The sequence below is a fragment of the Phacochoerus africanus genome, chromosome X (genome assembly GCF_016906955.1).
Source record: "Phacochoerus africanus isolate WHEZ1 chromosome X, ROS_Pafr_v1, whole genome shotgun sequence".
NCBI lineage: Eukaryota > Metazoa > Chordata > Mammalia > Artiodactyla > Suidae > Phacochoerus > Phacochoerus africanus.
This window is the reverse complement of record NC_062560.1, coordinates 95,845,709-95,858,719: the sequence shown is the minus strand read 5'-3', so window position 1 is coordinate 95,858,719 and position 13,011 is coordinate 95,845,709. Positions and strand designations below refer to the sequence as shown.

The 13,011-nt window shown below is 35.2% G+C and overlaps 1 protein-coding gene across 1 annotated transcript in view; it reads right to left on the bottom strand.

Moving 5' to 3' along the window:
• Window positions 1-6,516: 6,516 nt before the first annotated feature.
• ALG13 (ALG13 UDP-N-acetylglucosaminyltransferase subunit) overlaps window positions 6,517-13,011 on the bottom strand; it is a 63,834-nt gene continuing 57,339 nt past the window's right edge. Inside the window, 3 exon segments of the mRNA XM_047765887.1 lie at window positions 6,517-6,934; window positions 10,029-10,209; window positions 12,200-12,240. Of these exon segments, the coding sequence (XP_047621843.1) occupies window positions 6,669-6,934; window positions 10,029-10,209; window positions 12,200-12,240 (488 nt within the window). The 3' untranslated portion in view covers window positions 6,517-6,668.

Sequence of the window (13,011 nt, the reverse complement as noted above, 5' to 3'; positions counted from 1 at the left end):
AACATCTTTCTCAAGTGAAATCATTTTAATTTGTCTATTTCTTCTCATACAGAACACATACCAACCATAGGGTTCAAGAAAGTATCACTATTAAACTCTTCATAGGATTCTATTTCAAGATTTCTCAAAAACGAGTTGAATAGGATGAGGAGTTTCTTCCTATTCAAAACAATGAATGTAGCTTGGAGCCGACATTTGGTAGAAGATAAAGAATACTTTTAGAAAACACAGGAAGTGTTTAATTCACTTCCTTAGCCTAGTTGGAGGCCCCAATCACACATCACCATCCAGAAAACATATGCATCAAACTTAAGGTTAAAATTGTATCTCCTGAGCTTAATCACGAAATGGGAAAATTCCAAATGTGTTTGTGTACATGGCATTTTGGCTTTGCAGACTATTTCATGAGCTAAAAACTTCCTTGAGTAACTATTACTTTTATTTAAATATTTTCTGTAAGAAGTGCAGTTACTGTCATCCTTAAACATTAAAAAGAACCTTGTACAATAAAATGATTTTGTGTATTTTTAGCTTCAGTATAAACAAAAATAAAGCATTTACTTTTGTCTCCCAAAATGTATGGCTGCTCAAATTTAAGGTGTTTTGTTCCTTCCTTTTCCAACATAATCGTTTATAGCCACCTATTATTAATAAACATCTATGAACAATGACAGATTTTATGCTACAATTTAACCCGCAGATACACTTAAGGGAGACCTCCACAGTCTAATATATTTTGAAATATAGATGGTTGAGAACATTAATATCATTATATTTCCCATTAAACAAGACTATATTAAATATTCAGAAAATTGGATAAGTATTCATAAAGAAACTTTGAGATGATGACATGAAGGGACCAATATAGCTACTCACACATATGCACTGACAAACCTTATGGGCCTTATCCTGAAAACTTCTGAGTATCCAAAATATGATACATGTCGTACAGAGCAGTTTGAATCTGTGGGTCAGTGGGAAGACACGTAAGTTGAAGTTAAACTGGTCATTAAATTCATGTAATATGAGTGCATTTGGGTAATATTTTCTCAGGTATTGGTTGATGTTTCTTTTAAAATTTTTTGTAGTCATGAATTTTTCAGCAACTGGTTTTCCCCTTAATTCAGATTTTTGAAGTCTTGTCTTTCATTTTACTAATTAACATTAACTTTTAGAGCACTGGTTAGCATACAAGAACAGTTTTACTTTCAGCCAAATAACTCACTTGCAAGTGTTGGCCTAATTATTTTAGGTGTGATTGGGTACATAACATTTACATATTGGTTAAATAAGACAACTAAAAAGGCAGTAATATACTTGAAAAAGATGTGCAACCAGCATAAGCAAATAACTCTGACAAATCAATAATAAATACACAACCTGAACTACTAGCAAATAAGCACATGAAATGGTATTCAACATAATCAGGGAAATGCAAATTAAAACCACAATGATAGCACTTACCACCAAACCCACCAAGACGGCTATAATCAAAGACTGGCACCACCAAATGTTAAGAGGATGAAAAGCAACTGGAACTCTCATACATTGCTGATGGGAGTATAAAATGATATAGCTACTTTGGAAAAATGTCCTGCATTTTCATAGTCAATATATACCTAACCTATGACCCAGGAGGAATGAAAACAAATGCTCACAAAAAGACTTCGATAGAAATGTTCATAGCAGCTTTATTCATATCTAAAAAACTAAAAATAGCCCAGGTGTCCATCAACAGGAGAATGGACAAAACAATGGCAGATTCACACAAAGGAAATGCTACTTAGCAATAAGAAGAACAATTGACACACACCACATGGTGTAAAAAAGCCTTACGCAAAGGAGCACGTACTCTGATTCATTTAAATAGTTTGAAAATGATGGGGGGAAATCAGAAGAAACAGTGGTTGCCTAGGGGATGGGCTTGGGGAAGCAGAGATTGACTGGGAAGGAATATGAGGGGATTTTATGGAGTGATGACAGTGTTATCTTAATAAAGCCTGGAGTATCAGATGTGTGACTTGTCAAAATTCATTGCATTGAACACTAAAGATTTGTGCACTTCATCACATGTAAACTTTACCTTAAAAAGAAAAGCACCTTAAAAAAAAAACCTTTAACAAATACTGAACTCTAGTCAACAGTATGTATGCTGCAATGCCTTGGGTAAAGTTTAAGTTTGCAATTTTATTTGTAATCATCAAAAAAATAGGATTTATAGATGGATATGTGAAAAGATAAGCATAGTAAAATGTTAACTATAGAATTTAGGTGGTGGATATACAAATGTTCTTTGCACAATTATTTCAATTTCTTTATGGCTGCACCTGCAGCATATGGAGGTTCCTCGGACTAGGAGTCAAAACCAGAGCTGAGTATGTTTTGTAGGTTAGATAACAGTATTTTTTTTTTCTTTTTTGGCTGCACCCACGACATATGGAAGTTCCTGAGCCAGGGACTGAATCCAAGCCACAGCTGTGACCTATGCCACAACTGTGGCAACACAGGATCCTTTAACCCACTGTGTCGGGCCAAGGATCAAACCTGCGCCTCTGCAGTGACCTGAGCCACTACAGTCAGATTCTTAACCTATTGTGCCACAGTGTGAACCCCAATTTCAACTTTTATGTTTAAACTTTTTCATAATAAAATGTTGGGAAAAAATAAGCAGTGAGTGAAAGAAAATAACTATGTTAACAAAAACCAAATCTATACTATGCTTCAAAACAACTAGGAGGAAGAAAACTTCTTGTGGATGAAGCTATTTCGGCAGACCTAAAAGAATGAAAAGAAAAATAAAGTTCGACTGCTGAAGCAAGCAAAACAATTGAATATAAAAGAGTATTTTTTTGTAGGGCTGTACATGTTGTAGAACTTTTATTTCTTTTAATTCTGGTAAGAACACTTACCCTGACACCACTGTCTTAACAGATTTTTAACTGTAAAATACAGTATTGTTATCTATAGGCACAATGTTGTATAGCAGATCTCTGGAATTTCTCTTGCATAACTGAAATTTATCAAGACAAAAAAGTGTTACTTTGATCTGGTTAATACACCAGCAAGGGAATAAAAGAGGTTTTTGTTGTTGTTCTTTTAGTTTAGTTTTGTTTTTTAGGGCTGCACCCGCAGCATACGGAAGTTCCCAGGCTAGGGGTTGAATCAGAGCTGCAGCTGCCGGCCTATGCCACAGCCATGGCAATGTGGGATCCAAGCTGCATCTGCAACCTACAACACAGCTCATAGGTATGCTGGATCCTTAACCCACTGAGTGAGGCCAGGGATCGAACCCGAGTCCTCATGGATATTATTCGGGTCCTGATAAGCCACAATGGGAACTCTAAGAAGTTTTTTTTTTAAGTCAAGAACTTTACGGGAGCTCCCTCAGATTTAAAAATTGCCCCAAACGGGAGTTCCAATCATGGCTCAGCAGAAATTATTCTGACTAGGATCCATGAGGATGTGGGTTCCATCCTGGCCTCGCTTAGTGGGTTAACAATCTGGTGTTGCTGTGAGCTGTGTGGTAGGTCATAGACGTGGCCTGGATCCAGTGTTGCTATGGCTGTGGCATAGGCTGGCAGCTGCAGCTCTGATTCAACCCCTAGCCTTGGAACTTCCATATTCTGCAGGTTTGGCCCTAAAAAGCAATAAATAAGTGAAAAAAAATTTTTAAATAAATAAATCAAGAACTTTACAGCTCTAGTACTAGGGTAGAATATTTTTTTCTACAATTCTGTAAATGATTTGAAAAATCTCTACCACATAGTTTATGAAAAATCATAAGATCTACAAGAAAATATTTGCTGATTAAGTGGACTGATAACCTATATAACACCAATAAATGAATGTTATTATTAATGTTCAGTGAAAATAGATCTTCGTATTTTATTCATTACCTGGCCTGAATTCATAAGAATTAATTCAGTTTAACCTCAGTTCTATGGTGTTCACATAAAAAAAATCATGATTTGTTTGTTTATAGTTTTATTTCCAAAGCTAATTAAAAGGTTACACCTTGATGAGAGGCTCTAAGGAAATGAAAGATGTTTTAAATTCCTAAGTCTTGAATTTTAACAGTAAAACAGATTCAATATTTTCATCTGCTCTTAATCAAGAGCAACCAAAATTAGTTTTGAGAATACACAGCATAAAAATGAATTCTAAATGTTTTTCCTCACTATGGAAATGATCCAATTTTCTATCTTTGGTATAACCATATTTATCTTAGGAAGGGGGTGAAAGTAAAGGGTCCAGGACAAACCACAGTGCCTTTATAGCCTTCTTCCCCCAATAATTCTAAATGGATGAAATTTGGGTATAACAGCAGAGGAAAGACAAGATGTCCTTTTTAACATCAACAGCAGCTAAAGAAGTGACATTACTATATTCACACTACAGGTTGATTAAACACAGTTTTTTTGTTTTTTACCAGAAAGACCACTTCCCTTTTACCTGGAAGCTGCCTTCAAAAACCACTGCAGACTTCTGCAGCAGTAGAGGTTACCGTCACCTTTCCAACTCCGAAAGTAGGAGGGTCAGGGCACACTCCTTGATTATTTCTTAGAGAAGTGTGATTGTAAAACATAAATAAATGGACTATACTTGTATGATTTAAACAGACCATATGTACTACTGATTTCACCACTGGTAATAATAAGGTTGATTTTGGGCTTTTAAGTCAATTACAAGCATCTTATTAAACTGCACTAATTAGTAATGGAAATCAAAGCAAAGCAGCAACCCATAAGTTTAAAATATAAAGACATCAACTGGAAGTCTAACACAAATGTGCTTATCTCAAAAACCATACAGTTTCCAGACCCATGTTCTCAAGATAGACTACAACCTTCTAAAACACTGCTTAGAAGCTAATTAGCAAACCACTGACAGTTGAAGATACAGGACAATCACCTGCTGTGAGTTATGTATATTTCAGAAATGCTGGCATATTCGAAACATGTTGGAGAGGGGTTGTTCCATGTTTCAAGCTTGACTAAAATAAACCTTTACAAAGCAATTTGTAGGCTGCACAAATTAAAAACCCAGGAGGTTAGCAGAGAAAAAGCTAAAACATGAATACATAGAGTTAGGTTCTTATATAGATCAGTGTACTGTTGTCCATCTTTCTTTACTAAGGTTGCCAGATGTCAACCTGTAGAGCAAGGACTTCTTAAGATTAAGGATGCAAAACCAAAACACTACCAGTAACATGTCTATTATGAAGCAGAAACCTTAACTATTACACTGATTTGTAACTCATGATTATCAATCATCTTGAGAACAGTATATTGAACATAAGACAGCTTCTTTGCAATGGATTCCACTCTAGTTCTTTCAACTGTTCAAGCACCTTGAGCCCTAAGTCTGAAACGGTTGTTTTTACCTGGGATATAGCTGAAGGTGGGAAAGAACAGAATGAGTCACAAGCATTTTTAAAGGAGGCAGTATAAATAGGTTTTGTGACAACCAGAGAACACTTTTAAAATAGCTGTTTGTGGGTGAGAGCAAAGCATTCATGAATTACCCTCAGAGGATAACTAATGAATACAGAAAACCTTGTGGGTTTTGGGTAGATACAAGGGAGAAGAGAGACGCTGACTGATAAAATATGTCTCACAGAAAGCTGAAGACAAAGCTAGCCTGGAGAGATACAACATGAATCTAAACAAAAATTTAGAGATTCAACAACTGTTACAAGCATAGGACAATGAGAAAGTAAGTCTAGATTAAAATTCCACAAGGGAGTTAATAGATTTTTTAAAAAGCACAGAAGACAACTTAAAAGGAGCATTCTCAAGGGAAAAGAGCTAGATATGGTAGTATGTGCTGCAATGTCTTAAGATTAAATAACATTTCAACCGAGCCCCCACCACCAGTTCATGCTATAGATTCACATTTTGTGCAACCAAAATACCAGGGAGAAAACATATTGGAACAATCAAATGTCTGGTACCCTTTGCTGCCATGAAAAAGCAAAAAAGAAGGAAATCTCACTCATTTTAGCAATTTTAAATGCTAATTTTTATTTACTGCTAACTGTGCAAAGGACATCAATTCAATACTGTGCAGTAAAACAGTTACAGAAATCCAATATTAAACAATAGCATATGGGATAAATCTAAAGCAGAGCACCATGTGCCTTCGAAACTGATTAATATCATAGAACACAACTCAGTTCAGACAATTCTTAAGAAGCCTGAAGAGCTCTCGCATTTAATACTAAGTTTGTTACCCAGAAGCAAATGCTCTTGATTTTGTTGTTTTATTTTCTAGAAACAAGTAGAAGTTTTTTTCCAGTTTTGCACGGCTTAATATGCTATGTGACATCTGAACCAAGGAAATAATAGCTCGTATGATTTATTCCTTTTATCAATTGGTACCATCAGCTAATATAAAGTTGACAAGCTGGCTGACAGGTAAATAGCTGAATACAATGAAAAATGCTCAAATATGGGGCTAGTTGTACATCCATCTCAATTTCCTTATTCACAACCCAAAGTAATATTCAAAGTACTATTTTAAACCAAAAGATAAAATAATCTTAAAGACAGATACAATAGTAACCACTCTAATCATCCTAAATCACTTAAACACTAACATAAAACACTTTTTAAAAACCAAAACAGCAAGGAAAATGGCAGTGCAAGAATACTTTGTACTGCTGAATCTCACATATTCTGAGGTACATAATGAGAAGCTGAGGGAGATGAAGCAACATAGCCAAGTGGCCCAGGAGTCATAGCACCATGAATTTGAGGAGAACCACCATATGCTGCACCAACTGGATGCCAGGGGGCAACATAGGGATAATCTGGTACAACAGGAAGGCAGGAATCAAAACCTGGCAAAGGTGGCTGCCCATAGGGATCTGACATTACTGGATAATAGACTGCTCCATGAGGGACAGAGGCAGGGTCAGCATTTGGAAAAGGACCTGAAACAAAGAGAGCATACAGAATACTTCATATACAAAGGTCCATTAAATGTCAATATAAATGGCTATTGACAGGTAAAAATGAAATTTAGCATTAACTATAAAAAAGATCATAGCAATTGCAGCAGAGCACTTTAGATATGAACATCAGTGACTAAAACAGGCTACTAAAAGATAGTAAGAAAATTTCCTAATTAAAAAATTACGTATGTGTGTACAATGTGTCACATGTGTTCTACCTAGAGAAAGACATCTTTCTGGGATGATTTAGGTACCAAAACACTAAATACATAAAGACTGGAATGGACAAGCCATGAGATCCTGCTGTATAGCACTGGGAACTATATCTAGTCACTTATGATGGAGCATGATGGAGGATGAGAAAGAGAATGTATATGTGTATGTGTGACTAGGTCTCTTTGCTATACTGTAGAAAATTGACAGAACACTGTAGACCAGCTATAATGGAAAAATAAAAGTCATTAAAAAATAAATACATTAAGAAACATTCCCTAGAGTAATTCTAGTCGATTAAGTTCTTATAAGAGTTGGTCACAATTAAGTTTACAAATAGTCTTCCAGTATAACACCCACCATCCAAATAAACATTTTGTATTACTTTAGCAACTAAAAACTCAAGTGTTTTTACAGTCTAGTCTATACTTTTTTACAGTCTAGTTTTTACAGTCTAGTCTATACTAAATTCTGAAGAGCATCCCAAAGACCAAACATTTTAAGTGTGATCTTTTGAATGTCATTAAGATCCTAGCATCATTTTAATTTTACAGCACTTTCGCTACCGTGAATCAATTTCAGTGGAAATAGATTCTGCTGTGACCTTAATTATAGTGACTATATAAATTTTTTTTAAAAGGAGTCTTTGATTACTTGGGATAACTTACGATGAGTTCATTTTGTGAAATTAAGACTGCCACTGTCTCATTTCACTACAATTAAAAATAGCTCTATAAAAGGTACATGGAACAAAAATGTAATTAAGGTTGATACTTTAATTTTTATTACCATGGGCCACCACATGATGGGTAAGATTCTACAGTGCTAATATTACAAAACTACTAATATGCTTTAAGAAAATCAAGGAGAAAAAGGAAATTCATTCTTCACATGCACCAGGCATAGTATACTTATACATATGAAGTCTCATCTAGTTCTTACAACAATCCTGACAAGTCATAAAACACAATTATTTCCCATTTTACAGAAAAATCAACCTTGGGGAGGTTAAGTAACTTAGCTGAAATCACAACCATCAAGTAGCAGTTGCTATTTCCTGTGGATTCGTTTTAAGAACAGTCCAAAGATCCTATCTAAACCTTCGAAATGCCTCAAAATTGTGAGACCAGTGGCACTGTTTCACACTTGCATAACCTCTAATGTATGGCTTAATAGAAGACAGCTGGATTCTCATATCTGCTTCTGTATTTTGTCTATTATGATATGTTGTTTTAGTTGAAATATGTAAAGAAAATCTGGCCTCATACAGATATGTAGCTGGAAAAGAGAGGTCTTAATAACTAGCCTTTTCAGATAATTGTAGATATCCTTTGATGCTACACCATTAACTAGGTAAGTGGTAATTTCTTAAAGGTCATTAGTAAGGTGGACTTTTATACTTTGTTAACATTAAAATCCATTGTTTTACCTTGCATTCTGATTAGATCTTTACAAAATCACGCACTAGTAAGAGTATACACTGATAACTGGGAAAATATTATTTCACTAAGTTATACAGATCTCCCAAATGTTGACACATTTCATTACACAATGTAAAAAACCACATTCATTAATACCCCCCCTACAATCTATCTTATTAGAAGAGTTAATTAAGTATTCGGAAGCTGTCAAGTTCATGGTGGCAGATAAAAATTAGATTTGGGGGGGGGGGAGTTCTCTTTCGGCACAGTGGGTTAAGGATCCAGGATTGTCACTGTGGTAGCTTAGGTTGATGCTGTGGATACAGTTCAACTCCTGGCCTGTGAACATCCACATGCCAAGAGTGGTTGGGGATAAATTTTTTTTTTTAATTTTTAAAAAACTAGAATTTTGGAAAACCTGTATTTGAAAGCTGGAATTTTTATCTTTGACAAAAAGCACTATCAGTTGCTATTCCTCAAGTAATAGGCTCACACTGTTCATTTGAAAAAAGTTTGCCGTATCGCCAAGTCTGAATAACCATGGTTTGTCTATCATTCCTTCAAGTAAAAAGTGTTCCAAAAGTCAGCTAGTTAAGCTTGAAACTCAAGCTCACAAATCTTTTTCTTTAAAGCTATTCATCATACTTCAGTATGCAGAGTACTTTATGAATACTTCCTATTTTGCCATATAGAATATTAAGTACAATTTTTCAAAGATAAAAATTTAGTAAAATAAGAACATCTGGAGTTCCCGTCGTGGGGCAGTGGTTAACGAATCCGACTAGGAACCATGAGGTTGCGGGGTCGGTCCCTGCCCTTGCTCAGTGGGTTAACGATCCGGCGTTGCCGTGAGCTGTGGTGTAGGTTGCAGACGCGGCTCGGATCCTGCATTGCTGTGGCTCTGGCGTAGGCCGGTGGCTACAGCTCCGATTCGACCCCTAGCCTGGGAACCTCCATATGCCGCAGGAGCGGCCCAAGAAATAGCAACAACAACAACAACAACAATAACAACAACAACAACAACAAAAGACCAAAAAAAAAATAAATAAAAAAATAAGAACATCTTTGATCAAACAAAAAAAAAACTGGCATGTTTGTATCATGAGCATGTGGCAATGATGAAAATACTAATTATTAGCACAGTTTGGTGCCCCTACTTTGATTTGTGCTTAGATGCCAGCAATTCTACCCACTACTGATTTCTCTACCCTTAATGCAAATGTAACACAGCGGAAGAGATAAAAATCTGTGTACTATGAATTCTTTTACCCTCATGGATCCCTTGAAAGGGTCTCAGAGACCCCAAGAGGTCCAAGTACCATGCTTTAAGAAATGCTGGTCTAGTATATGGACCTTATGATATATGTGAAGGCTATTATTAAATTACACACAATAAAATTCAACTGTCTTTCTGGCAGAGAATCTCATTACATACTCACAATTTGCTGATACTTCTGCTTGTGTGCCATCTTGTCTTCCCACCTCACTGTATAATGGAGGAATGGTTTGATCTACCAAAGGATGTGGCTCAGTATAGACTGGATAATTCTCTACATGAAGCTGCTGCTGCTGCATCTGTGGCACATAGACCATGGAGTGCCAGTAGCTGTGATGATAACACTTGGGCAAAAAAAGGGAAAAAACAAACACTTTACTGTTCCTTTTCTTAAGTAGTACTATTCCTCACTGAAAAAAAAAAAAAGTTGGGCCATGATTTTCAAGTGGGGTAACAATGACTTTTGAACTAAATGATATGACATTTAGAATATCCATTCTCTGTAACAACTTCAAGATCTTTCACAGCCTCTGTATCTCATATTTGGACCTAGGAATTCTTTTAGGACAGCATCCCAAGGAAATCATAGACATACACAATGATCTGTATACAAAGATGTCTATTATTGCATTATTTTTAAAGGTGAAAAACATTTAACAACCTAGATATTCAACAATAGGAAGCTAGATGAATGAATGAGTATACATCCATAATGGTATATAATACAGGCAATAAGAAAAACATGCTGTTAAATATTTAAGGAAAAATGTTCATATTGTTAAAGTTTACAAAATTACACGGCACAGTCCATATTTTATAAAATAAATAAGCTATAAGGAAATATATCAAAATATAGTGGTTATATAGGTGACTTTGGTTTTCTTTATACATTAATATTTTCCACATGTACAATAATGAATGCTATTACTTTTAAAATCAGAAAGTATTAAAATACCAAATCTACATTTCCTTGTATTCCTGATATAAAATGCATAACACGGGAAATATAGCCAATATTTTATAATAACCATAAATGAGGTATAACTTTTAAATATTGTAAATCAGTATACGGTATACCTGTAACGGGATATAATATTGTACAACTATAATTAAATTTCTAAGAAAACAAAAAACAATCCAAAATACTAAAAATAAATAAAATGCCTCGGCCTTGTTTCTGTAGGTGACTTTAATAAACAAACATAACTGAAGGGGCATAACTGAACTTTATTTTTTTAATTCTTGAAACTGCATTTGGGAAACATAGTCTTAAAGAACAAAAACTCAATTACTTTTCAATTATAAATGTGCACCAGTTGAGGAAGACAGTTTTCTGTAAATGTAATGCCCAAGGTTTTAGGGAAACCAGTGTCTTGGAAAATATGAACTTATCTGAGTATTGTCTAAGGAGACTACCTGGTTCACTATCATCTGCCAACTCTTAAGACGCATCATTCCTTTTCAGAAAATATGCCATCTTGTTATACCAGAAGTGCATTTCAAAGGGAAAATGATCCCGGAAAGGATAAAGTAAAAGAGGTTTTACCTGAAATCAGAGACACCTTTCAGTGATATTAAGATATCTGTCGGAAGTTCCTGTTGCGGCTCAGCAGTAACGAGCCTGACTAGTATCCATGAGGATGTGGGTTCTATCTCTGGCTTCGCTCAGTGGGTTAAGCCATGAACTGCAGTGTAGGTCACAGACCCAGCTTGGATCCCGCATTGCTGTGGCTGTGGAATAGGCTGGCGGCTATAGCTCTGATTTGACCCCTAGCCTGGGAACCTCCATATGCCACACGTGCAGCTCTAAAAAAAAAAAAAAAAAAGGTATTTGTCAATACTCCCCTTCTACAACTCAGGGAAGTGGTGAAAAACAGTTTTTGGCAAATATCTATGAACACATGAGTGCTTTAAAAATACTACAGCTCTTTAAATGTCTCTGAATTAGTCTGATTACTTTACACATAAAATGCAGAAATAGTCACAAAAATGTTTTATGTAAACAGGATATATAATCCATTTGCTATTTTGAGAGACAAAGACATACTGAAGGGTTGGCATATGATGTTAAATATGGAGGTCCATATATGATAAAGTTATACTGTGTAGAACTCCCACTCATGACAACTTAATGACGATTTTATAAGAGAAGCTGAAGCACTGGGAGGCTAATGAGGAAAACTATCCTGTGTTACCTTCAGAGATATCTTATAAAAATAGAAATAAACCTTTTAGGCCCCTGTTTTTGGGTTTTAAAGTTCAAGAGTCTGATTATCAAAACAGCTTACATTTTTAAGATAGAGTTTGGCAAAGCAATTTTAACAGGACTCTTACCTGCAATCCCAGATTGAAATAATACTGCAAAACTTTTGTATCTAAAAATAAAATTTAAATTTTAGTGACTAGATGACATAAGCAATTAAAACTTACCACTTAGAAGCTTTTCTCTTTGAGAATTAAGGTAGATAAAACAAATGTAGTCTTCCCATATCAATACTACCTTCAATTCTACCTTACTGTAAACAACCATTTACCTACTACTATAGCTAACATCATTCTCGGACCCAAGATTTAATCACTAAATACACATTTTATTTCTAGATGTTACAGGAATGCTACTCTGCCAATATGTACAGAGAATCTAGTTAAGGCATTTTCTTGCTTGTGTAAGACTACAAATCTACTACATAAACAATCTTACTGGTCTTCAGTTAATGAGGCTAATATATAGTACAAACTAAGGCTCTACAAATGTCAAGATTAATGATGCTTAATAAAATAACTAGCATCATTTGAAATAATGTTGTTTTTATTTAACATGATTTATGTACCACCACTAGAAAAGAGGCAATGAGCAATGTAACACGAAATAAGTTATATCCTACGGTGACAAAATTTCTCCAGACATAGAAATCAACATATCTTACAAATGAACAAAAACTAGATGTATGAGAGAAGAGGGAAGAGTCTTAGCATTCCACTTATATCTCTAGATGTATTTTTACTAAACAACCTGGAATCCACGTATATTCTCACAAATAAGATTAATATAATTTGAGTTCCACTAACAAATGAACACTCAGAAAACCCCTCTTTTTAAAGTTGGAGACTCCCAATCCATACAAAGGTATTTACTGCCAATTTAA